Here is a 27,870-nt window from a genome sequence, read left to right as displayed (position 1 = left end):
ATCCCTAGTTGCATATAATGATAATAAGATATAATGATAATATGTGATAAGACGATATAAAATCAGATAATAAATCGCAATCACAAAAAAATAATAAAAAATATCTTGAAAAAATTTCTTGCACATTTGGTTACATTTGTCCATTTAAAGTCTTACGTAATTTTAAATACTTTTTTTTAGTTTTACCCGTTACTTAAAAAGAAACATCACGCAATGATCCGTTTGACAAATGGACTGTCGGCGCGTGCTTGCTTACCGGATATTCAAACTGTCTCTTAATTAGGCAGAATAAAGTAGACTTAATGGGGTCAATTTCACCGATGGTCAGATTGACAAGTGGAAGATCGTTTTGACCTCGCACGGTGGCGTTATCTCCGGAGCTTAATTAATGTTGAACAGCAATTAGAGATGACTTTAATGAGAAATAAAAATCACTATTCATCAAGAAGTCGATCATATTGATACGTAATTATGTGCGCACTATTCTGGAGATAATAAAAGCTTGTCAATTCTAATTGATGCAATCCTTTCAAGATTAATTGAAATATTATCGCAAACCTTCATTTGCATTATTATTATATGCAAATAAAAATTTAATATGGATCCATTAATAAAGAATACAAAATTGTAATACATGTTTAATTATCAAAAAAGCTAGTGATCTTGATATTAGAAAAAATCTATTAATATTAAAAATTTTTTATATATTTAAAATTTGCATACGAAATTTGCCGCGGTTTAAATTTTATATTTTTTCAGTACTTTATTATTACACAAAACTGTTGTAAATAATATTATACCAAGTATTTTACTTTATGATTCATCCATTTGGACAGAAATAAGATCCTACAGTAACAGAATAACTAAAACTGTCCCAGTCTTTCGCTCAAAGCGTTGACGAAGCACGCAAGATAAATATTTAGGAACATGAGGATATATCATCACACAGTCGAGACATCCTTGTCTCGAAAACGTATGGCCATAAGGCAAAACGGAAACCAGCCAAAGTACCGACAATATTATCTGTGATGTTAAGTCATCACGCAAAATAAGATATTTACATATTCTTACGTAACATTTGTTTCACGAGATAAAGTTCAACTTTATCTTCGTCTAATTGAATCCGGAAATAATTGGAGAATATATGAACCAAGCTATACACATTCGTAAAAATAAAGTGATATATTATATTATGTCGGAAAATCATGAGTAAAGTAAGAAAAATGTGTTATATAAGATATGACATAGTTTCACGAGATTTTATTTGACATCACAAAGTATCGATGTAAGCTTTATATTTTGTGCTGAATATTAGAAATTTCTGTTATCTCATTAGCAAAATGGAGTGTTATTTGTTTATGCACATCGGCCTTTTTTTTGCACCAGTCTCTTATTGCGGTCTTATCAAAATAATAATCTCGCATACCAAATTCAATTAGACCGATGTAGATAAAATGTCAGTAGATTTAATTTAATTTATAAATCGTGTGAAAAAGTAAAGGATATTCCGTCCGGAACACACACACATACACGGAATAATCTTCATCTAAATTACCGCGATGTCTGAAAATTTATTAACGGCGATTACAATCGCCATTAAAAACAGATTTCGAGTACGCCGTAGTGACGTCTTAATATCGATGGATCCCGCTGATGTTCAGCGATTCTATTGCACAATTCGAATTCGGATGAGTATGCAAGTCTACCGGCAACGTTCTTTTCTGCGTTCCACGATCTAATGGCTGAGTCACTTGAAGCGTTTTCGAACTCTTAGAAGAGCACTAAGGTCGTTACGCGTCGGCATGAGCTCGCATATGGCTTCGCGTCTGCTTCGAAAATTTATCTTCGGTCGCTACGATTATTAAATCCTTATATAAAATAGTAAAGAATAATAAAATATAGATTTTTTAAATTTCGCATTCTCAGAATTTCAAGGAAATTTTAATTATGGCTCTAAAGTACATGTTATAATTAATACTGTTAATTATATGTATTGATATCGGTTTTTATAAGTATGCGTATAAGCTGTTACTTTATTATTTCGTGAACAATCGACATAATTATTCGCAGTTTCATTTTAAATTCATCAACAGAAATATCAAAATAGACTATGTTTTTTTATGTCTACGAGTATCAGACTACGATAAACTATTTTTAATAATATTCAGATTTTTATTTATTTTTTTTATTAAAATTGGCTTCATTAAAAAATCAAAGACATTACAAGAAAAAATAAAATTACTTTTAAAACATTAATGAAAAATATTACATTGAAATGTTTCTAATCATTAGTGCAATATTTAATAATAATTTATAATATTTAATTATAAATATTTAATTATAAATATATAATTATAAATATTTAATAATAATAATTTCATCCTTTTCTTTTTTTCTCACTTCTTTGAGCTTTTTAGAAAGTGACATAAAATTTATAGAAACCTGAATAATTTGATACACAATATAAATAATTCCACGAAAGGCTGCGTGATATTTCATAAAACTGTCTATGACACATATGCCCAATAAGATACGATTCTATAATCGTTGTGGAATGTTCAACAAGAGATTATTTCATCGCACAGAATAACGTACATGTATAATATTTATATGTGCTGAAAAATTTCTGTTTCTGCGAGAGTAATAAAATATTTCAATTTCTTTTCTATTTCACTTCCGAGATATACCAAGTGCAAAATAGAGATGACTCAACAAGCTTCATCATTTGTGACAGAGGAGCAATACACGTAATACAAAATATATATTCTCTACATAATTTGATTTATTTCAGATAAAAGTAAGAAATCAAAATAAAAATGATTTTTTAACAATAATATATATTAAATAATTGAACGCAATTCTAATTTTAATTTTAATTTTATGGCAATTTTATAATAATTATTTAAAGCGTGTGTTTAAAGCTTTAATTATTTATAAGACTAGATCCACACATGGGTGTTGAAATGCGAATAGCTGTACAATAGTGCTACAATAAATGCTCAAAAAGTGGCATCAGTGTTTATTCCTATAATGTCATAGTCCAAAAATAGGCATGTCGTCATTATGTTTGAACTTCAAAGTCGTTATTGCGTATTATTTATTTCCTTGTATGTACACGTTGATATGAATGTGAATCAGAAGATATTGCACAAGTTATCAACATCGATAGAAAAGATAATCGTAAGAGACAAAACTACATGATTACTAAATGGCAGATTATTATATACTTTGACAGTTCAGCTGATGATTGACATTTTTATTGTATTTATTTGATAATTGTTAAAATTAGAGGGTATGTATGTATTTCAGTTACTTCTTCTATTACGCAAAAATAAATGAGCTACTAGTCAAATTAACATGGCTCCTCTTTAAAAAATTATTTCTTATATCTAATATAATACTATAGAATTAATCATTAATCATCTCTCGTAAATCTTTAATTCATGTTCGTTATTATGTACACGATTCGTGTTCTTTATTATGTGCTACTCTAAAACGAGTCTTCAATCAAAAAAAACACGGTTCTGTTTCATGAAAATTCTGAATGCAACTGCTTAATTACATCGTTGTACTTTAAATCATGTTCTCGCGAGCGATTAAATTTCTTCGTTCGCTCGAGAGTAAGAAGAAGGGGACTGAGTGTCGCTATAAATTCTACACGGTACGTTTATCACGAAACTCGCTTCTGCCGTGGATACGTGGTTACATACGTGCGTATGACGATACGAAAATGAATTAATGTTTGCCTCAGCTATCAGTGTCAACAGAACGGGCCAGCACTTTCCAGAACGAGCGCCGATAATAATACGGCTCCGATTTCACCTGGTCTGCTAGTCTTGCACATACAGCTCCTCTCTCGGCTCTTTCGGTGCGTTCACCGTATTTCCGGTGCAATTCCGCGCTTCCTGCCAGCAACAACAATGCCCTTTCGAACAGTATCGGTATCATCTTCATCACGAATACGTTCGATTTCTAGAGCGTTTCAATCCGATCGAGTAGCAATTTGGTATTAAATATAAAAATTCATTTTAATAAATCTTTGATTGAAAATTTTCTTTGCAGTAAATATTAAATTAATTATTTTCGGAGAATTACAAAAATATTTTTATCAATTACAATTAATAAAGTATGACATAAAAGTCATGTGGAGCTGTAAAACATATTTTTTTTTAATCTTTTAATTTGTTTAGAGTTTATATATAGGTAATATGTAATATTATATATATATATATATATATACACACACACATATATATGTTGTTTACAGTGGTTTTATTTCTGTATCATCATCGTTATTTTAGAGCTTTTCTTTGTACACACAGGTATCAATTATCTTGATCTAATCTAATTTAGTATAAGCAATAAATCGATCTTCGCATTTTCGATAAGATCAATAAAAATTTATTCGCTCGCTTCATTGGCGCAGCTTTGAGTTAATAGTATCTCATATTATATGCGAAGATGACTTCTGGCCAAAAAACCGAACTCACTTTAACGCAATCGCCGTATTTCCGGTGCGATTCCGCTCTTCCTGCCGCATTGACGGCCCCACGATTAAAGGGCCGCTCTGTAATTAACATACTATCAGTCATATTAATGTTGCTGATTTTTTTCAGACGAATATTTTTATTTGATAATCAATTACGTAATCTAAATTCATTGCTAGTTTTCACAAAATTCAAGATTCGTGTAGATATCTTGAGTCAGTAAAAACATGAAATTGAACTCATTCCTTGTCTTTCTTTCATAATTTACTCTTTTCTTAGGACAGGATACACAAAGAATATCACACTAGCTACTAGGAAAGCTTCGTGAAAAGATTTACTGACCCTAAATATACAAATTCAGGCAAGTTTACCCCAACAGATATACGAGTTTACCTTCGCTTAAAAAATTATTATTTACCTATAGAATACTCCAAAATCTTGCCATTTAATTAAAAACATTAAATGATGAAAAATATAGACGATATTTAAAAGATACAAAATTAAAATATGTAAAAATTTTATTGCAAATTTAAATAAATGTTGACATAAAAAGTAAAACACTGAGAAAAGTCGAGAGATCAAAAGAAACAAAAAATTATTATAATCTCTAATAGTATAATGAGATAGATACTTTGATGAAGACGAGATAATTTTAAGCTCATGTTATTTTGCTCGGATTCCCGCTGGAATTAAATTTAAGAGGTTAGGCTTATCATTACGCACGTGTTATTAAAAAACATTCCGTAAGAGGTATCTTCTTAACGGTGCATTCTTTAAGTTAAAAGACCCGGATTAAGTTCCACACAGTTCTTATGCAATTGTATATCCTTTGCATTAACAACTATAATTCGCCTGTTTAGTCATATTTCATTTCCTTACATATTTCACATAGTCTATATTAATCTCTTTGAAATATTGTTGTTCAAATAAATATCGTCCAAAACTTGCTACATCTAAGTTCACTCAGGTTAAAAATTTAAATTAATTTTGAAAGTTAATTTAGAAATCATAACACTATAGAATATTATACATTGTAATGTATTTTTTAACATAATATAATATATAACAATATATGTAAATAATATTTTGCATTTATATTAAATTAATTGAATCTTTCAACAATTTCCTATATTCTAAAATTTAATTATTATCAATTTTATTTTCTTCTTTACTTTAGTTTTTCTTTTTGCTTTACTTTCTCATTGCGAATTTTAGTCCATTTTAGTTTACTATACTTCTACGCCTATGTGTGTTGCCACACACGTATATGTACTTAGCTTCTGCTACATAAATAAGCCAGCCGACATAATACACATGCGATACGTGATAACAGTCCTGTCAGTGGTCTTCGACTGGTGACTGAATCAGTTGGGTGTCACCGTTCGTTCGTGTTTCATCTCACGTATTAATTAAATATAATTAATGTATTTATAAAGAATTCGAGGATGAAAATCGCAATTGAAAACACGAGATCAAAATATTTTCGTACGTGAAAACATTGGTAATTCTATGGCGTACAATCAACGTTATTATTCTGGTAAATATATGAGAATTATCATTGTGCATGTTGCTCCGTAAATTCCTTCTCACCGTGTATATTCCTTTGTTACATAAATAGTTAATGTAATGGAATGATTCTAGTCGTTATAGTTAAGCTTGAACAGTGTCTAATCACAAATGTGTTAGGATAATTTAATAATAACCCCACTTGTTTACACCATCTTATCTTCGCAGATAAGACAAGCTAAGTGGAATTTCTAATCTACCATTCGCCATTAACTAATCTATCAGAAAAACTTTGGATTATCCGACAAGTCATGCATTAAAATAAACTGCATTAGTTAATTCAAATGAATATTGACATTTCATACACGTCATATTATGTATTATAAATTCTTCTTAGCGTTGTCTTGTAATAAATTCGAAAAATTTCTAAATAATGAAAAGAAATTTTTAATATGCATTTACAGTTTTATAATAATTATAGCAATGCAAAAAAATTTATGAAATAAATTTAAAAGATTTATAAATTATAATTATATTTCTAAATATATTTACGTAAAAAAATTAAAAATATCTTTTTTCTAAAAATATTAAAATATAATTTAGCATAATAATTAAGACAGAAATAAAGAAAAAATTGAAAAATTATATTTTTCAATACTGAGATTTATCAAATTGGCAGATGTGAATTCGTTTCCATGAAGGATTAAGCAATGTCACCTTGATTAAGATATCGTTACTAATATATATATTATATATTATATCTCCTTATTGTAAGCCGTATGAAACGTACTTAACACGTGCGAGAGACTATGTATTGCGTGTCACGCTCAAGGAATTCATGCTAAATATATGTCACGTCATAGTCACTAACACACAATTCGACTGTGGTGTAAGAATACTTCGTACACATCTAATTATCCAAGTATTCTAATCAAATCCGCCGAAATGTTGTCATTACCCCTTTGTGTGTCTGTGTATGCTGCGTGTGTGTTTGAATCTATAAATTTTTTTATATGAATTTTTAATTTTATAAATTTGTTGCATTCTTGTTATTCTAGAACTTTGATCTTCATGAGTCTGATATTTTTTTTGTCATCAAAATTTTGATGTATTTCTAATTGATGCTCGAAATAATAAATTTTTAACATCGTAGATATTATTCGCTACCATCATTATAGACACTTGATATAATAAATCTTTAACATCATCTGCAATACCATAAATCGTTGATGGATCCTTGGTTACTGGTTAGGTGAGACCATAAATCATTGATATTATAGATTCTTGGTAGCAGAGATATAGATCCAGGTACCGCTACCTCAGCTCTTCGATACCGCAGACCTTTGGCAATCAATATTCTTGTTATTAGATCCTCGGTACTAGAAAGTTTTGATATCGTTGTTCCTTGATATATAGATCTCTCAATAGATCTCTAGTATCAACATATTACAAAGGATTGTATTTTACTATCTCGGAAAAGCTACTTTCTCACTTAAATTGCTGCATTTGTGAATCCATAAATTTCCAACTTCCATTTTGATAATCGATATCCGTCACGTTCTGTTTAATATATCAATATGTGAAAGCGTTACCGTTCAAAACACAATTTATCGCGAAGATGTCGCATTTAATCCACTTTCGAAATGAGCGTTCCAGACAGCGGCCGACGCGTGCGCAATTCGGGGTGTGACATCACAAACCAGACGATGTGACATTTAAAATTTTCGTATGTAAACGAATTTCGACGATTTGTGAAAGCGTGTCCTTTAATTTGCATTCACCGAGACACGTCCTTGATCCTTCTCTTCATCTCTTTGCGAGAAGAGAAAAAAGAGATAACACATTTTCTATTAGCGAACTTTCTAATACCTGTTTTTAGTGGTCATTAATATCAATTTCAAGAACACAATTCTTGAAATGCCAATTAATTAATATTGCCCATTAGTATTAGAAGTATTGACATATTATTTATTAATCGAGAAGTCTCAAAAGTATATCAAAAAATTTAAAAAGAGTTGCATACTATTGAAATTAATATTTATAATAATAAATTTTATATATGTAAATTTATCATATACATTCTAAATTTTTAAACTTTAACCTTCAACTCTTAATTCTGAACTTGCATGTTGCTGTAGCATTCCAACTGGAGTTAATTAAAAGTCTAGACTTTTCTCTCTCTCTCTCTCTCTCTCTCTCTCTCTCTCTCTTTCTCTCTCTTTTATAATAGAACAAGTAAAAGTAAAAATAAAAAATACAAGGTTTCCAGACACATATAAAAAAGATTCATCCGACAGACTGACAACTTCAAACAACGTTCGGCGGTCTAGCGTTAAATCGCGTGGACACGGAATTACAAGCGCGTCACGCACGTGCAAGTACACATTAACTATCATCCCGCACGTGCAGTCGCATGCGCGCAGCTGCCATAATTGACACTTCAAAGTTGTGCGTGCTTTTTCCAGCATACGCATCTCTTTCTTTTGCGCTCCTCACATTGAGCCAATTTACGCTCGTGCTCACATTCCTGCTGCGTTCTTTTAAAGGTTGGAAGAAAAATTTACGACACAGCATCTTTGTAGTCAAAGTAACAATAAGTGAGGACAATAATCTCGTGTCACAAATGTAAAAAACAAGTCGCCTTGTCGGCTGTCGTATATTTGTACTTATTATCAAACTGTCGAAAACTGTATAAAATGCGAGTTTAGCATTCTCGGATAACTCTGGAGAAAATTAAATACAATTCATTCTTCCTCTTTCGTTATTTTTTTCATCTTTACGTTATTCTGAGACTGCTGATTTTTTTTTAAGAGTGTCACTACATGTAGTGAAAACTAATTATGTATGCTAATTAATTATGTATGAAGTATCTTGCATCATTTTCTATTATTAAAGAAAAATTTATCTCATCGTAATAAATTTCGACACAAAATAAACGCTAATATTCTTAAGAATCTCTAATTGATTTGATTCTTAAATCAAATAAATTTGTCAAATCAAATAACCGATCGAAACGTTAAATTAATTAATTTACTTTTATTAGTACTGATATAATAGCTATTTTGTCTAGAAATATAATATTTATGAGTCTCATCATCTCTATAAAGAAGTTAATTTGTGATATGCGATGATCCTTGTTCAAATTTATCACCTCGTCTTCTGAAAAATAATTTTTTCGCAACAAAGTTGATTAAGTATTTACGTTCCTGCGCATTTTAGATCAATTTAATCCACGTAATCCCGAAAATTCGGATTAAAATTGTCGCGAATATTTTTATACGCTTCGTTCTCGAATATTGACTTTGGCGCATACGAGTTTCGATTCTCCGCTTATCTGCCTGCTGCGTAAATACTACTACTCGTAAAAGTTATCACGGCTCGTTAATCCTTCCAAGAAGGAGATGCCTTATTGGTTGTACTCTCGCGCGAGAAAAGTCGACGTATGTGTTTTTATTTTAAACGCTGTACAATGTCCACTCTTTCAATTAAAGCAATCAGTCTCTTTTATGATAAATACGCCTCATTACCTTATCGCATAGATACCAAAAAAAATGATAAAATGATACATATATACATGTATACTTTAGCTTTTACTTCTTTAATTATCTAAAGTACAGAGTACATATTTTGAAAACAGCTTAGAATAAGTGTAATCGTTAATAAAAAAATATTTTCAACTATTTACTATATTTTTTATTTTTTGATATTGTTTTATATTTTTGTATTTTATGAATAATAAAATTGATCGCACAAACGATATACGTTTTAATCTGACGAAGTTAAATTCTGTGGAGAAAGATAGTTCGATAGTTTCTTATCGGCGCATAGCTATTTAATACGTCATGATGAATCGACAATGCAATATTGCAGCTTTAGAATGTTATATTTCAAGATAATAAAAGATCGTAACTTACAGAAGTTATCGAATCTTTGTCTCTTGGTTTTAATTAAACTATTATCCCGTCCGTGAATCAATATCCAATAGATATAAAAAACATCTACTTAATGGAATCGGAATGTGAAGTCGATTAATGAGACAAATATTGATATATTATATGATTTTCCTTAAGATCACTTGCAGCAATAAAACACTATGCACAAAATGCAATACTACACTATAAATAATATTTGGAATTAAAAACACGCGTCGCGATTTTAAATTAACACGATAATTGATTTATGTTTCACTTTTGATAAAAACATGATAAAAACTTTATATTACAAATTGTTAAGATCTATATTTTTAGAAAATTATTCAATTATAAATAGAATCTTTACAAATATAGTACTTTACAAATGTCTATAATATTTTCATTAAAATTTTAGTTTTCAAAATAATTAATTTCTACCATTTAGAATATTAGCAGAAACTTTTACTCGATTTTTAAGAAATTTCGGCTCGAGTCTTCAAAAATGACTACTCAGAGAGTATCCTTTTTGATTTCGTTATTCGTCGCTGATTAACTTCAATGTCTATTTATATTTGCGTGACAGGGACGTGGGAACAGCTGCTTACGAAAAAAAGATCTTCAAGCACGTGCTCTCCAGAAAGGAAATGTCGTGCACGCTAAGGCTTCTGGAGAACATTTATAGTTCTGTTTCCGATTTATGCATTTATGCATGTTTACACTACGTTTAACAAAATGCTAACAGAACTAGCTTTAAAAGCGGATGTTTTTTGTTCTAGGGGCGCAGTATGTGCCCGGCGCCGGGCCCAGCGCCGCACCCCAACAAAGGACCCGTAGTCTCGAATACGCCTCCGCATATCCGCCACCTAGAATTGACAGATACAGGGGTGGTGCGCAGATACAGAAGAGAATGACTCAGAGGGAGGACGTTCTCAAGTTCGAGCAGGGCCGTATCAAGGCCCTGCAAGAAGAACGTCTTCATATTCAGAAGAAGACGTTCACAAAATGGATTAACTCATTTTTGTTAAAAGTAAAAAATTTTTTCAAAATTTTCTATTTTATATATTATATTATATTATTATATATTATTATATTATATATATAGATATTAATATATAAATAACACACTTTTATTTTGTCACCTCAAGAATGTTCTCTCTTAAAATATTTATATGTAGCATTAATAAGTTTTGTGTCTCGAAAAGTTATTTTCAATGAATATTAATTTTTCATAATTATATTATCTGTATCTTTTCGAGTTGGATGATATTAATTTGAAATTGACGTTTTAGGCGCGCATGGAGGTGGACGATCTGTTCACCGATCTAGCAGATGGCAAGAAGTTACTGAAACTATTAGAGATCATCTCCGGCGAACGATTGGCCAAACCCAATAATGGGCGCATGCGAGTTCACAAAATCGAAAACGTGAACAAGTCCCTGGCGTTCCTCCACACTAAGGTAATGTGTATTCCCGAGAGCATGGCTTGCCTCTTTTCTTTTGTTCTTTCTCTCTCTTTCTCTCTTTCCCTTCTTTTCGGGTCTCGAGTGTGTGTTTCTTCGAACGTTGCTCTCACTCTCGAAAACCTCTCGAGAGCGAAAGATCAACTAAGGTTCAGCGTGGTTGTATGTGTTGGCCGCACGAACAACTTTGTTTGTCGAGGAATAAATAAAGGCCCAAGGCGAAAAAGCTCCCAAGAACGAAGTCGAGTGCCGGATAAATTAGCGGGGCAATAAGCAGGCCCGTTAAATCCCGCTCGTAACTTTTCCGTCGGACTGTAGATCGTCGTGACAGTGTACATTTCGATGCAAATGTGTTAAATATATTACCCCAGTCTTAAATTTTTGCTACAACCAATCTAAGTACAATTTAAGTAACTTAAATATTAAATAATCGCTTAACATTACAATATTAGGTATTAATATCTAATTTGTTACAGTATGAATATATTTTTTGGCGCTATTATCAACGTAAAATATCATTCAGATAATTAATTTAACGACACTATTTAAGCACTATGCCGTTTTCCCTTTCTTCTGTTCACTGTTATTTTCTATCTCTCGTATCTCCTCACACATTCACGCTATTTATCAATGAATCTAAATTCTAAAGTCTAAGTTGAGAAATTAGACACCTAGATTTTCGTGGATGGATTAACGGATGCAAAATAATTGAGAAATTATGACGTACGGTGCGTTTCTTCCGATCATAGAAGAATTGGAAGATCACGAGATTTCTGTGACTTCCTGGTTCCTTTAAGTTTGACGGATTTAATGCAAATGCACCAATGCATCATCGGGCATGCCTTTGCCTGCGCAGATCTTACGTTACGGTTCGAAATTTAAAACTTCTTTCTCGTGTTCCATTCGGTTCCTCTCGACATATATATGCCGTGAAACTATTATGTCATAAGTCACGAAGGATAGAGGCCATTCATGAGAATTTACACTTGCCGGGTTTCGTCGAGCTCATTGCGACGTACCGTTGGCTTCCGCAGTGAATTGCTCGAAGAGAAATATCACGAAATACGCGTGATGTCAGGACGCAACTGTACGAATGTTGCATGAAAGTTTGTTTTTTATAAAACGACATCATAAAATTGGGATATGGATTTTATAGCGAGATAAAGCGAGATTGTGAGCACGTGATAATGGTAGTTATCGATAAATAACTATTTTTAAAAGCTTGGATTTGTCTAATTTACAGATTAAATTTACTGACGGTATTGATATAAGATTTACCGAAATATAGATTGTACGATATCAATTAAAGATAAAGTAAATGTCAGTTTTCAATTAATGATAAAATAAGTATTCTTGTCATGTGCAAAATATATTTTACAGCGATACTTTTAGATAAAGATTTTAGATAAAATTTACAAATAGAGTTTTAAAATCAAATTAAAAATAATAAACTCACGCATTTGAATATTTTGATCAATAAAATAGCTAGTATAAGATACAATATTTTTATGACGCTGATTCTTCAAAAATATTCACGAAGTGATAAGTATAAGAATTAATTGAATACAAGTAGTGATAAAAACATAGACGTTTATGTTATTTTCATAACAATTCTTAGATTTCAATGAGAATATAGTGATGTAGGCTCAAGATATTTCTACTTGCGGTAACATATTTCTGTGAAATGATCATGATGTTCTGCTATATACTTTTTACCGGACAAGTGTTTTACTGACCACGGTAAAATGAACGTAATCATTATAAAGTCTTATGTTAAATTGTCGAGCGTATAGCAGTCGTCTATCGCATGCGATGAAAAACTTGTCTTTCGACATATTTCAACATATATTCATCGACATATAAAAAACTATGTGATATCATTGTTTGTTCAAGTAGAGAAGTTTTCATTTCTCTAAATACTTTCAAAATGCCTAGTGAAAACGCTTAGATAACTTTAAAAAAGTAATTTTATAATTTATTTCTTATTTTTATATATCTATCTTATATATGTGTATGTATATATCTAATTATCGTAAATCCCCATTTCTTCTAATTATAAAATAAAAAATTAATCACTCACCGGTACGATGCGCAACAATGAAGTTGATGTTGTCTGATGTTGTAATCTGTAAAATACAGATATACATATCCAAATTATATAAAAATTGCGCTGTCCAAAATAATTAGTATTTAAAAAAATAATTATTACACAAAAATGAATTTTTTATTTGTCCTAAATCTTAATAAAAAACTGCATAATTCATGAAAAAGAATTTTTTTATATAAAGTTTCATAAAATTTAACCAATAGAAACTAGTATAAATTATCTAAATCTGAAATACAATGTTTTAAATATTTTACATGTATCTACAAAAAATATTAAATTATTTAAATATTTTAAGTAATTGAAATAAAATCTAGAATATTTTATATACATTCGGTTACGCAATAATTTAAAATAGACTATTATGGGAGATTAATGAGCAATTTTAGTAACAAGTAAAAAATACCAAATTAAATAAGTTATATACAAACTTACCTTACAATTGCTCGCCGTCATCCGATGCCTCCCTGAGCTTCCTCCTCTTTTGTTTATTCATTGCTACATGGCACTCACTCGCAAAAATATGATTAATTACGAAGCGCGCACTAATCGATAGAATACAACGATCGCGTGACACTTTGTACGGCAGTCTTAACTGCACGCACTTTATTACATTGCGATGAAAAAATAAATGCCAAAAATATAATCCGCTCGGCACTTGAGAACGCGGTCGAATTTATGTGCCATTCGCCACAGCTATCTTTGTCAGTAATAAAAAGAGAGTGTATATTATGTTAGGATATTTTTATTATTTAACATTATAATGTAAGTAGATAAATATACAAATTAAAATTAAAAATAAATCTCAGCGGATTATAATATTCGAAAATATAGTTACATTTTCCGACTACTATTTATTGAACAAATTTCGATCGCATGAATCTTGTGAAATGCTTTTTGACTACGACGTATAAACGAAAATTTATGTGGTATTAATAACAAATCTACATATCATACATGATCAATAATAACTGTATTTAATGAAATGCGTTGCGATGTTGCTTGACTAGAAATCGATCCCTATTGTATTCGTGATGTTTTGTTAATGACCGAAAACAACATTGATTTCTTGATAGCATGAAATTACGTGAGTCAAACTTAATATGCGATAGATCGCTAGAAATTATATAATTAAAGTTCAACATAGGAAAAACAACGTATAAATCCGGGACAAAAGAAAAAAAAAATATATATATATATATTAATAAACAGTATACGTCTTTTCGTTATTTGGATCATATAATCCTATGCGGTAATTTTACATACCGCTCATCGCGGGATTTAATCAATCATTTACGCGAATTGATAATCGCTAATTGAAATAATCATAGAGAATGATCGCGTTTCGAAACGTAACGTTACGACGGAGCAGCCTTCCTTGTTGCCTGCTCGCTCGAGTGTCACCGCGCGAATGACATCAAGGCCGCGGTATGTAAACACTAAAGTCCCTACGTCGCACACAACACCGCGTTCGTGTTATAATTTGGTTTCAATGTCACGAAATATTCAACGTGTTATAATATAAAAGTATGTGAAATATTCTGTTCTTTTAAATTTCAAATAATTATTGATAAAGGGTTAATGTCACGGCTATTTAGATTACTTTAATCACTCGATTCTGCAACTCATATATTATTACGTATTCTCAATCCGAAAATGATTATATTTTATTCAGCGAAAAATTATTAAAGTAACGAAAAGTCAATCAAATATTAACAATTCATTAATAATAAATTTAAAATTCAAGAAACACGGAATATTCCGTTTGCTTTTATTTCATAAGTATTAAATATTTCTTAATAGTAACGAATTAAATATCGCATGATATAGAAATGGGAATATAATAGGAGTATAGTGTTCATTCCTATGTCATAGAGAATAGTAAAATGGGGCTATTATTTATTTTTGTGGCATACAGTTATTATTTATTTATCTGTTTTAAAAATCTTATTATCATTCCAAATCAAGTAAGCAGACAGCGTGTTCTTTTCGAGAGAGAAAACCGTGATCATTCTCTATTTTATTATAATTATGACAGCTTGTAAAATTAATTTTCTCACGATAAATCTGAAAATATCGCGACTATTTGATCCAAGTAACAGAAAGATATACAACTATTTATTGTATATATTAATAATAATTTCGCAAAATTTGTGTTAAAAATGTACTATATTTACGATATTAAATTTCGATTATATATTTTCTAGCAATTTATTTTACGTATTAATCTGACTCATGTAATATCGCGTGATATAAAAAAAAAATCGATGTCATTTTCATGTTCTTCGATGATTAACAAAAAAAAAACCATCATAAAAAACAACTTCGATTTTGATGTCACAATGTTTTTAATTAGTAAATGCAGTAATTATATTAATTTCGTATATCTTAATATTTATCAATACCGAAATACCACATAAATTTGTTTGTGCATCGTTGTTAAAAATATATATTTTGTGATTTATTCGATCGAAATGTGTTCAAAATATGTTCCTCGAGCAGTTAGCAAATTTGACTTTCTTTTCAAATATTGTTCTGCCTATATTTATCTACTTATGTTATAACGTCAAATTATAAAATACTTCCACGATAGGCGAACGCATTTTATTCATTATAGCTATAGAGATAGCATTGTCGGAACGAGTGGCGCATATATTTGATCATATAATTTTCATATACCGAGCAAGTTGTAATTTTTGTATTTATTTTCTTGTCATAATATAATAATGTATCATGTGTGGTCATAACCGCCATGCAAAATAATGCGCTATCACAATATTCTCTAATATTGATTAATGTACGCACAATCGTAGTTAACTATATTTTCGCGAATATCAATGCCATGAAGAAGCAATGGAGAATAAATAAGAGAGAAGGAAGAACATAGAATGACAGCTGAGAAATCATACGCTGAGCAATTCATAACTTATTTAATTTATTCTTTTTTGCTTGTGAAATTAAAATTATTTATTTATTTTCGCAATAGTGATGTATTTTAAATTATTGCGTAATGTAATGCATATATAAAAATACATTTTAGAGTTTATTTTTAAAATATTTAAAATATTTTATGAATGTTTTATATAAATATTCATAACATGTAAATTATTTTGACATTATACATGTGTTCAAGATTTATAATTATTTAGATTGTTTATATTAAAGAAAAAATAAATTTTTGTTATATTTTATAAAATTATGTACCTAAAAATATTGTTTTATGCAATCTTTTTTATTAAATATTGCTTAAAAGACGAATGAAAAATTCAATTAAGTAAAATTATAACAATTATTTTTTGATATACTAGTTTTGGACACTGCTCTCTTTCTATTTAATTTGGATATATTTGTATTTTACAGATTTACATTGATCAACTCTGCTATTGCACATCTTATCGGTAAGTATTAGAGATTATTTTCTATTTTATAATTTATATAAAAATAATAAATTTATACAAATTTAATAATTTATATATATGAGACGTAAATCTTTTTTGTAAATTATATATTTATATAGGTTTTACTCTCTATATTAAATTTTTCCATCAATCATAAGATAACGAAATAAAAAGATCTCCATCTCGTCAAATTATTTACACGAGCTATTCGCATAATTTCGATAGGCGGAATGCGACTGCATCTGTGAGCAGTGATCCATAGCTTTTGCTAAATAATGCATGACGTCGTTTACCGCCGTGTCTTAACATCGAAGACCATCATGGGAAGACGGGACAGTGTGTGCGCGTTTTTTGCGGTGCAACTTTTTGCGACTCCAATCGGCAACGGTACATCGCGCGCACGGTACCGCTTGCAAAAGACGATTTTCACCGGTTTCTCGTTTCCCTCTTTTAAAGAACGCAGGAAAAGTTTGAATAAAAGTCTAAAAAATTTACTTGTTTCTACCTTCAGAATCTTATGCCAAACACATATATATACACATAACAAACACTTCTTTATAATCAGAAGAAACTGGTGCTTTAATTATAAATTTTAAATCATTTAATTATAATGAAAACAAGTCACTAAGTGATGTAACAAGTTTTACTGTGTAAAGTCCTGTGTATTTATCACATAGATTTTTTCTCAAAAGATAAAGATTTCGTACAGCTAAATTATAATGAAATTAATATAAATAATAGAATTTAATATAAAAATAATTATAAAAATTCTTGCTTAAAATTCTTTCTCATTGAAAAGCATTTCAATTATAATAATTAAATCTTTAATAAAGAATTTATTTATAAGTAAAGCCTGTTTTTAAAAGTAAGCAAAAATATTAGTCTCTCTAATCATTTATTTAAATCTCTAAAATTTGATTCGTCAAAACATTTTAATTATCAGACTCAAATTCAAAGACTCGATGTCGAAAAGCGACCGTTATCTCAATTTGTCCTTTAGCATATATATAACTTTTCTGCGAAAGGAAAAACATTTCCGAAAGGCATTAAGCGCAAAAGGATTAAAGGCCACACCCAAATGTCAAATTTACTTTATGCATTCGAGCACCGCACAAATTTATCGAGGTATAACGCGACTGTCTTTAAAGTGACGAGCTCACCTCCCACCGAAAGCCCCGAAAAAGGACACGAGTTATTTCTGGAAGATGATATGACTATAGCTGTCCGTTATGAGTAAACATTTCGCGAGCGAGCGTGTGTCATGGCGAATGCTTCCTTGCTTTCGCCTAAGTATGCTTTGATATTATCAATTTTGCTTTTTATATTAAAGGAAAGGCAAAGTATAAAGAGAGAGGTTTACATGTTTCACTAATTTCGATAATTGAAATGATGGCTGAAATGAATCAAAAGTGAAAACGATTTGAAAAATGAAGTTTATTTAGAGTGTTTAGTATATCAATATCGAATTAGTAAAAATATCGATAGACCTTTAAATTTAACTTTTGACTCTCATTTTTCTTACTATACGTGCGTGTAAAAAATCGAAGAGATTTTTACACGCGCGACGAATTGATGAAATGCGCGTTTCTCGTGCGTGGAAAGTTATCTACGAAGAAAAGTCACGATCCGGCACGAGTTTCTTCCTGCTATTCGCACGTTTCGTAATAACGTACGGTCGGTAGGCGAACGTAAGTTTAAATAATGAGCTCTCGTTACGGCGAATTTCTCTGCATCGTGCTGTAATATCTGCATGAATTTTCTTTTGAATGAATGTCTGAGAATTACTTAAATCACATTTTTATACATTGAAGACATAATGTATACTAAGTAAGATTATATATCAAGATTGCAATAAGTTTTTTTTTATAAATATAAATGAAAGATTCTCGAGATTTATAGCGGATGCAGTATTTTTATCAAATTCATTTGTGAAAAATATTTCATCCCACACAATTGTCATCTCTTTAAAGAATTATATTTATTTTAATATATTAATTTATAGCGGATGCAGTATTTTTCAAATAAAGAAATAAAACTTTCAAAAATTTAATTTAAAAATTCTTATCTATATTGCGTTTTATGCTTTTTTAATATTTTTCTAAAGCCTCTTTACGACGTAATAATCAAACAAATATTAAAAAATCGCTATTGTGATACGATACATGTTACATAAAGAATGAAAAATTATCCTAGGAATGTTCGATCAAAATATCTGAATGTATAATATATTATTTGTCGTTATCATATTATAAAATACAAAAACTCGAAAGAACGCCAAGAAGATTTGCATTGAAAAAACAAGGCAACGCGACTCTTTTATATCGCCCAAGGGTTCTTCCCAGGCACCCGCAAGAATTCAACCCCGAAGTAATTAGGAAGCTATCTGTTGGGGATTCTGAGAAGAGAACGATCCCGCTTGAGTGGTCAGCGCACATTACACGCAGACAGAAAATCTGTGAGGAAGAGATGGGAAGAGAGATGAAGCAAAAGACGATAAAGCGAAAGAAAAAAAGAGAAGAAAAGAAGCAAATCGGACACTCCTTGATTTTTCCTGTTTCTTTTCGACAAATTTTCGGCGACTCACAAATCGGATGGCAGGCAAGAGGATGGTGGGTGTGACGAGTAAGATTGCGAACTCCATAAGAAGAAGAAGAAGAAGAAGAAGACAAGAGCGCAAGGTGGTCGATGGAGGACGAAGGAGAAAGAAAGACGAAAGGTGGAGGTCAGCGACCGGCAAGCAAAACTTGCTAGACCGTCGCGAGGCTTTGCAGATGTGAAGTGAAACCAGACAGCACCGTCATAGACAAGAGAATACAATAGAACAGAGTACAAAGTGCCTATTTAAACAAAGGGTGTGAAGGATACGAAACCTGGGAAGCGGTAATCATTGATCTTGTTAGAAGTAAATCGCGATTTTGAATATCGGTTCCTTTCATGGATCATTTTATTCTGTTTTCTTTTATGCCTTTATGAAAATAATCGTATCTGATTATGATTTTTAAATATCTTTTCTTTTCTTTCTTTATGTTCTATTTTCTGCTATATTTTTATTAATATTCATAGCGATATCCATGGGAGATTATATTCTCAATCTGAGAATCTAATTTGCGGTGGCTCTCTGGTGCCTGATTTAAGATTTAGACACGTTGCTGTAGACCGCAATTTCCTGCTGCCCCTCAGGCTTCATTCTTCCAACACTATTCTCTCGCTGTTCTGTTGTACTCTTATACCTATGTGGCAGATCTGTTCTGATCTTTGCGTGTTAGACAATGGCGTTTAGAACCGTTTAGAGCTCGACCTCGACTCAGCTAACGTCCGTTACGTCTTCACCTTGGTGAGACGTCTCCATTGCAGTTGCAATCTGATGATCAGAGCCGAATACAACGGAAGAATTTTATTGAAGAGATTATCAAATTGCCAATAACGAGTACAACAAATATTGATTTAATTACTGCATGCATCTCTTGTCGTAAATTTTCTAATGCAAAGGGGTAAAACAGGATATAATATTTTTTCTTCTAACAATATGTATTAAAGAAGAAATTTGCAGTTTTAATTTAAACATCTTTTTTGTCATTTATTTTAATCTTATTGACACTGTTGTTAACTATATTGATTAGCAACAACATATTACATTTTATCACTATACATTTCATTTATTTTTATATAATTTTTGCATAATTTTTGTACAGACCCCGTTTTTATTATATTAAAAATATGTGATTCACATCATTTTTATTACTGTAATAAAAATTATGTGATCCACATCATTTTTATTACAATAATAAAAGTTATATGAGCTGTAAATAATTACGGCCGATTCAGCAGATACATAGATGCAATAAATCCTACTATATAATCATTTAGAAAAAAATATCCCGGTCACGTAAATCGAAAATTTGTTGAAGAAACGCAAAGTATTTCAGTATTCAAAAATCGATTGTTGTGTTAGATAAGTATTTAGCAGAACCAACCTTGAAAAATCATTACTAAATCCTGATCATCATGAATATTATTATGAAGAACCCACATTAATAATGACACGTAATCGATCATATAAGAAATAATAATTTCTACTGAAAGGAAGCTTTGATTGATTATAACATGTATCAACCAATCACTCTTGTAATATCAAGTGCATCCTGTGTAATCTGTTATTAATGCTAATATGGTTATCCAATTTTTTGAAATCTAAATTGTTACAAAAATTGTTGCCTCTAAGATGATATTTATGTACATATAAATATTATAATTAATTTTTTTACTTTGTCAAAGTAAAAATATTAAATCTATTACGAGATATGATATAGCAGAATCTGCATTTCATTATCAGCTGAAAAAGATTGAACTAAGCAAGTCACTGATAGTGAACATTGCAAAAGGCAGAGGTGAAAGTACAGCAAACGGGTTCTGTGTTAGAAAATTACTTCAATAGAAAATTGATACGACACGTGAAACTGATACGAGGCTGAAAATATCAATGAAAAAGAGGATATTACTGTTGATAACTCTACGCTCCCGCACGATGACAGTAAGAGAGAAAAGTGTTGTTTGCCTGATTTAACGTTTTATCAAATAATATGTACGTATTTAATAATCCGTAGATAGCGTTATCGTCGTATGAAATTGCGGCAGTGTCGATCCAAGAAGTACAAAGATTAAAATAGAGCAAGCCATGATCATAATTTCAACTTTTCGATCAAACATAAAATCCATAAAACTAAAGTTTAGAAATGTTGAATAATTTAAAGATTATTCACTAATATTATTACAATTAAAAAGTAAGTATTTAATTTAATTATTTAAGAACTATTATAACAAATTAAAAAATTAAAAATTTAATTTTTTAATTTAGAATTAATTCATTAAAAAAAATGAATTTTTTTTTTAAACCGTTATTGCACTGAATATTTCTTAATTTTGTAATTATTTTTATGTTTACGTGAAATTTCAAGAAAATAGAATCATGAGTCGCGATTATATAACATTCTCAACTTTCACAATTTTTCCGACAATCTTTTAGTCCACGTGAATGAGAGAACAAATCGAGACTTTAATGCGAGGAAATCGCATAGCGGAGAACGGAACAATCGGCAGTCAATTATCGCAAATACGTATATTATCGTTGATCGGCGCATCTCTGAAGAAATTCGATAGCTAGCCTTCTGCCCTTTTATCTGGTAAATTGCGTGTTAGAATCAGCCTCTTCCTTACATATCATATGCGCGCATCGTTCCCACAGGACCGAATCACGCAAATTAAAAAGAACGCCGCTCCGAAGTACCATCGAAAGCCATGATTATGTTAATTTTGCATGATGGACTGCATAGCTATGCACGATAATCGAGATATTTAATCTGCGTTTACACGTGTTGATCGCAATTGTGAAGTACAAATGAGAATCAAAATTATGAAAAATTCTGAAATAAAAAAAGCAATATCATAGATTCCGGCATCTTTCTATAGTTATATTTACATTCTGATTTTATATAGTCGTGCAATGATTTTCTAAAAATGATTCATAAAGGAGGAAATAATAAATCATTCGCGAAACGCTTTTATCGTAGATCGTTAGAGTAAATAAACGGATCCTCTTTTCCCAACAGCATGCGTTTTTATTTAAATAAGCGAGCTATTGAGTCGAAATTTGTGGAAGTTATAAATGTTCAGAATTAATTCTGCATTCGCACGTTATATAGATGTATAAAAATAATATATTTGATTATCCTAAATTATGATCATTAAAAATAAGAAGACATCGAATATCATCTCAAAAAACATTTCAGAATACGCATCTTGAATGGACGCGATGTTGATGACGCCATTAATGGAAAAAAGTTGTACAGAAAAAGAGAGAGAAAAATGTTACGCGATAATCGAGAGATTTTTCTTTCACAATGTGAATCATTAATTGTAGCGTGAATCAGTTCAGGTCTTATGAGCACGACAGTGCTCATAAAGATGATTTTGAAATGATAAGCTGGATAGACTCTGACTCATATTAAGTGCATCTTGAGAAGGAGCTGATAGATTAATCGGTTAAGTTATTCATCTTTATTTTTGAAATTCGTAAGCGCTCATTAACTTTAATTGTAGTTGCCTGTAATAACTCTTAATCTCTCCAACTTTATCGCAGAAACAACACACTCATATTATTATAACGAAAATGTAGGTTAATGTAATTTTTTCTCGAACTTTTGTTACAACTTGTCACCATCGGCCATAAATCATTAATTGAGGACATGATATTTTGCACGATAGCTTGATTTGATATTAATTAATTAACCTCGAAAATACTAACTTACAGATTCAAACATCTAAATTAATTAATTTTTATTTTAAAGATATGAGACATAATAATAATTGAATAAATATAGAAAAATTTAAGACAGTCAATTCACTATCTACGATATTGTCGTCTTTCAGACTACGTATCTAATATTTCACTGTGGCATGTATTGCGAATTATGATCAGTATTGTCTTTTGAGAAGTGAAAAATAAAAAAGCAAGAGAATAATCACGAAGAAATCGACAATGTCACGAGATGAGAGAGAAAAAGATAAATTGATCGAAAAAATATCCAAGATTCTGAGACACTTAACCACCGGCCATTTTCGAGAAATTTTCGACAATCGATATCTCGAGTTTACATATGTTTTGCTTTTTCTTTTAATATGCTACACACGCACTTTGCACGTTTCTCTTTTCGTTGTCGCAGAGAAAGCTTTCTACGCGTTCCCGTTCGATGACTGCGGCTGTGCCCGCAGGATTTCCCCGATTTTACGATTCCGATTGCCATTTTATGGGCTCTCTCTCTCTCCTAGAAATTGCACCCGTGATTCTTTATGGGAGAAGAGCAACAGACCGCGAGTATGAGATACGGCCGTAAAAGTCGAGGGACGTCTTTCCTAACGGATTCCGCGCCTCGATATCCCTCTGCCCGCTACATCCCCGCGGCTGCATCACGTGTCCTTCGCAGGCGGACACGTTGTTCAACCTTGTACTCCATAACCATTCACGGAAAGCGCGAAAGCCAACAAGCGCACACGTGTGCACTCCGAGACTTGAATGACGTCCGAGCTCGTCGACGGATTATACAAATGTCGAGACATCCGTCGTCAAGGATGTCTCGACACAGTCGACGATGATTGAGCTCTTTTAAAATTATTTAATTTAAAAAAAACATACATTCATAACTGTTTGATAGTATAAAAATGACAAGAGTTTATTGTGTGCAATATCTTAGTTTAAAATACCAAAATTGATAACATAATTATTAAATACTTAGCTACTCTGGTTTCTGAGAATACTTTTATTTTGCGTGGCTTTTGATATTTTCGAAGTAATGCCTATCAAAATTTGTGCGTAAGAAAAAGAGAAAGAAAGATATTTATTATAAAGAAAATATAGACGAATTAACACACAATCTAATTTTATAGAGAGAAGGAAAATATATATGTATAATAGTGGATATAGTAATATAGTTAACATAAATTTGAATAACTAAATTTTTTTCTTGTTGATTATATATAAATCAATCTAAAGAGAAACAACTTAATTATCTAATTTATTCTAGCGCGATACCGATCAGTGATTTAGAATTATGACTTTAGGATCATGTCACTTTCTTCTCGGCAACGCGACATGATGTTTACAAGATTTCTTCATGGCACGTTGTTTTGATAAAACGAGGGATAACGATGTAATCAGCCTTTTTATTGCCTCGCACTTTATGGTAGCATATATATAAATCTAACACATTCGGTATATTATATCGAAGTCACATGAGTGTATCGACCGTCGAAAGCCTCGTTCCGAGAGCTTCATTAACCTACTTAGATGAAGCAGCCAAGAGTTCTGCGGGACTCATTACGTGCGTTTTCTCGAAACGATGACGAAATACATTGAGAATCTCATGGTTGAATATCGTTGTGAATTAGAAACGGGAGTTTCCTTTTTCAGATGTCATTCTTATGTACCTGCGATCGGCATTCCTCAGCTCTGCCAAGAATGTGCGGTCAATTGCCGTAAGAAAATCATTATCTGCGACCCGGTTTCCTGCACTTTCCCGACAGAGTCTTTAAAAATAGACGTTAGCACTAAATTCCTTTTTTTTTTGTAAAGTCATAATCTTATCTTAAAGTAAAGAGATCGAAGATATAAGTTAATCAATCTTTAGCCCTATAATTGTCTTATATGAAATACAGCCCTAGGTTTTAAAATTACGTTTTTATAAATTTTTCTTTACTTTTATTTATCTCTCTATCGCTTCTAGAAACTAATAGTTTCTTAATAATTACTCATTCTCATAAGAAAAAGGGAGCTTACTTAAAAATGTGTTAGTTTAAAATATTTGGAAAAATAAAGTAAATTACAGAAAAAGTAAAATATATTTTTCCTATTACTGATCGCTATTCTTGATGCTACTCTATCAAAGGAGTCTAAGTTAACCGTGTGGTCTTATAAATGCATTTACTCGTTACTTTTCTACGGTACAGTTACTACACTCTTCGACAAGTAAACACGATCGAGCGATTGCTTACAGTGCGCCGAATGATCCAGTGAATGTCCGTACGTAGGAGTCGCATTCCACGGTAAATGCATTAGAATTGCTATTCTCATTCCGTCGACTTTACGAACCTTACGACCGTCCGGCGCGACCGACCGTGTTACCGCAACCCTCCTCGCGAAATTAATTCCCGCAAACATTTCCATTAACTCGCATCGAGTCGCGCCGCGAATACGATAACGATAGGCTCGCGATAATCTTCCCTCGAGTAACTGTGAATCGGAAAATTACTCAGAGTCATATAGTGATTACTTTCTATCGTGATGTCACATTTTCACATCATATAATTATTAATAATGTTACTATCAAATCTTATAAAACTTGTGGAAATTTTATATTAAATATTGTGTATTATTATTATTATTTTTGTAAAATTTGCCCGCACTCAAAATGATTCGATTTTGTTGAGACCAGTCTGTACTTCTGCGGCGCCGAATCATATAACGACTTGGCACTCTTTCGTACAAAATGCCACAGGCTCGCGCATTATGCAATTATCAATTGAGGCGATCGTATTTCATCGCGACGACGGGATCGAGGCTCGAAAATTTAATCGACTCGATCGGGCACGCTTCAACACAATACGTCAATTAGGGAAGGGAGGCAATACAAGAGGCGCTCGAGGCGCTTTAAAATCTCGCGTAAATTGCGGTCGGCGTGCAACGCGCAAAAAGCGATCGCCGAGAAGAATGGGCGGCCGCGCCGCAATCGGTCGGTTAAGTTATTTAATGCTGTTGCCCCTTATCTGTCGACGCCGTGTGTCTCTTCTCTTGCACGAGTTTTAACCGTACCCAGTATTTTAACGCGACGACGCATAACAGTACCGCGCGTTCCCCGGCGCTTTGCTATGCACTCATTCATTATTCATACATCGCTAAAACTCGGCTTGCAACGTGAGTGCACGCGTCTCGTCATGGCGAAAATTTGAAGGTTCAACCTTTCTTTCTTTCCTCTCTCCTCCTTTTTAGACGCGCTCCGTGACTTTATTGACTAACGAACTGTGTCTACATTACTGTTAAGATAAAAACGCGATGAAAAAAATATATTGAAAAATATCGACCTAGAAATTCCTTTGACAATATTTGGTTGTTTGAAAATTAGAAACGTATATTTTATTAATAATAATATTTTGCGCTATCAAAAATAAGATAATGTAAGATTATCTATTTTTAGAATATTCTTTTCCTTCCAGTTTTATAACGTGTACGTTACGTTTTATTTTGTAACAAAATAAAATTTGGATGTAATTTAATTCGCGCGTATTTGTTGCATTTTTTTTTCTAGCAGAACCAAAGAGAGAGAGAGACCACAACAAAAAAATTTTTGTGAATTGCGTTATTTACTATTCTGCACAGTTTCGCGCTATTATCTTACTGCGCTTTGCTTCGGATCCGATTTCAGTTTACGATGCACCGTTGAATGACAGCGTATCACGTATCGTTGACATCGCATTAGTTCCAGAGTTAATGATACGTTCGCGGGGGAGAGGGGGGGGGGGAGGGGGACGCAATCAGCTGATCGAGCCAGCTACCGATCATTGCACCGGTCGACAGGTATGTCGCACATCGTTATACAAGGCCTTGCTCTATCATTATCGAGTGGATACCGCTCGTAAATATATTATCCGCTCGGTGTTATTACGAACATAGATGTATAATGTTCACGGTAGCTGCAAATTGCACGGTGACAGCGGGAATGCGTTTGCTCTGGCGTTCTCGCTACGCTATTTAAGCTAAGTAGATCATTAGTTCGTGCGTTCTGTCCCGTTATCACGTGCGATGAGTCATGTCACGAAGGGATACTTCTTTTAACGTACGACAAATCGACTGCGACATTTTGCGCGCGTCTACTTAGCCTAATGCACCTCGTTTGCTATTTATCAAAAGCCAGTCTTTCTGAGAAACATACGTGTATAAGAGCATCGAGCATATTTATCACGAATACAACAATAATCGGTAAGAATAATAAGATAATATTTAAGAATATTTTCTTTCAATAATTATCAGATTTATCAAGAAATAACTAAAGTCAAAGAGAAAAAAAAAAAATTCATAAAAGTTAATGTAAAGTAATAATTTTTACTATTTAAAAAACATTTTATATAATATAATAAAAAATAAATATATAATATAATGATGTAAAAAGTGTGTGTGTGTAGATGTAATAAAGATTTTGTTTTAAAATAATAATGGCAAATATGAAGCAAAAAATACAAATTTCACAACCTTGTTTCCGTATGTAATATTCATAAAAAAATTTGTCTTGCTTTTTCAAGTCAAACACGACACTGAATTTTCACCGATGATCTAATTTTAAACTAATTAGATAATAATAAACCAGTTTACCTAGATTATACTCTTATCTATAATCAGACAAGAAATCGAGATATTCAACGTTGGCCGGGAGCGGTAGTCGCCCTGCTCAGGCATCTGGC

General features: G+C 31.6%; 1 protein-coding gene across 4 annotated transcripts in view; it reads left to right on the top strand.

Moving 5' to 3' along the window:
- The window catches only part of Kst (spectrin beta chain, non-erythrocytic 5 kst), a 63,373-nt gene that overhangs the window by 12,340 nt on the left and 23,163 nt on the right, over positions 1 to 27,870 (top strand). For 2 of the 4 annotated variants that reach the window (XM_072894245.1, XM_072894244.1), the window contains exons 1-3: positions 5,800 to 6,024; positions 10,681 to 10,931; positions 11,194 to 11,361. In XM_072894245.1, coding sequence (XP_072750346.1) covers positions 5,997 to 6,024; positions 10,681 to 10,931; positions 11,194 to 11,361 — 447 coding nt within the window. In that variant the 5' untranslated portion in view covers positions 5,800 to 5,996. Of the gene's footprint in view, positions 1 to 5,799; positions 6,025 to 10,680; positions 10,932 to 11,193; positions 11,362 to 27,870 lie in introns of those variants that run through there. The other 2 variants (XM_072894246.1, XM_072894247.1) reach the window with 2 other exon arrangements.

This window comes from Anoplolepis gracilipes, chromosome 6 (assembly GCF_047496725.1).
Source record: "Anoplolepis gracilipes chromosome 6, ASM4749672v1, whole genome shotgun sequence".
NCBI classification, from domain to species: Eukaryota; Metazoa; Arthropoda; class Insecta; order Hymenoptera; family Formicidae; genus Anoplolepis; species Anoplolepis gracilipes.
This window is presented reverse-complemented; position numbering and strand designations above follow the sequence as displayed.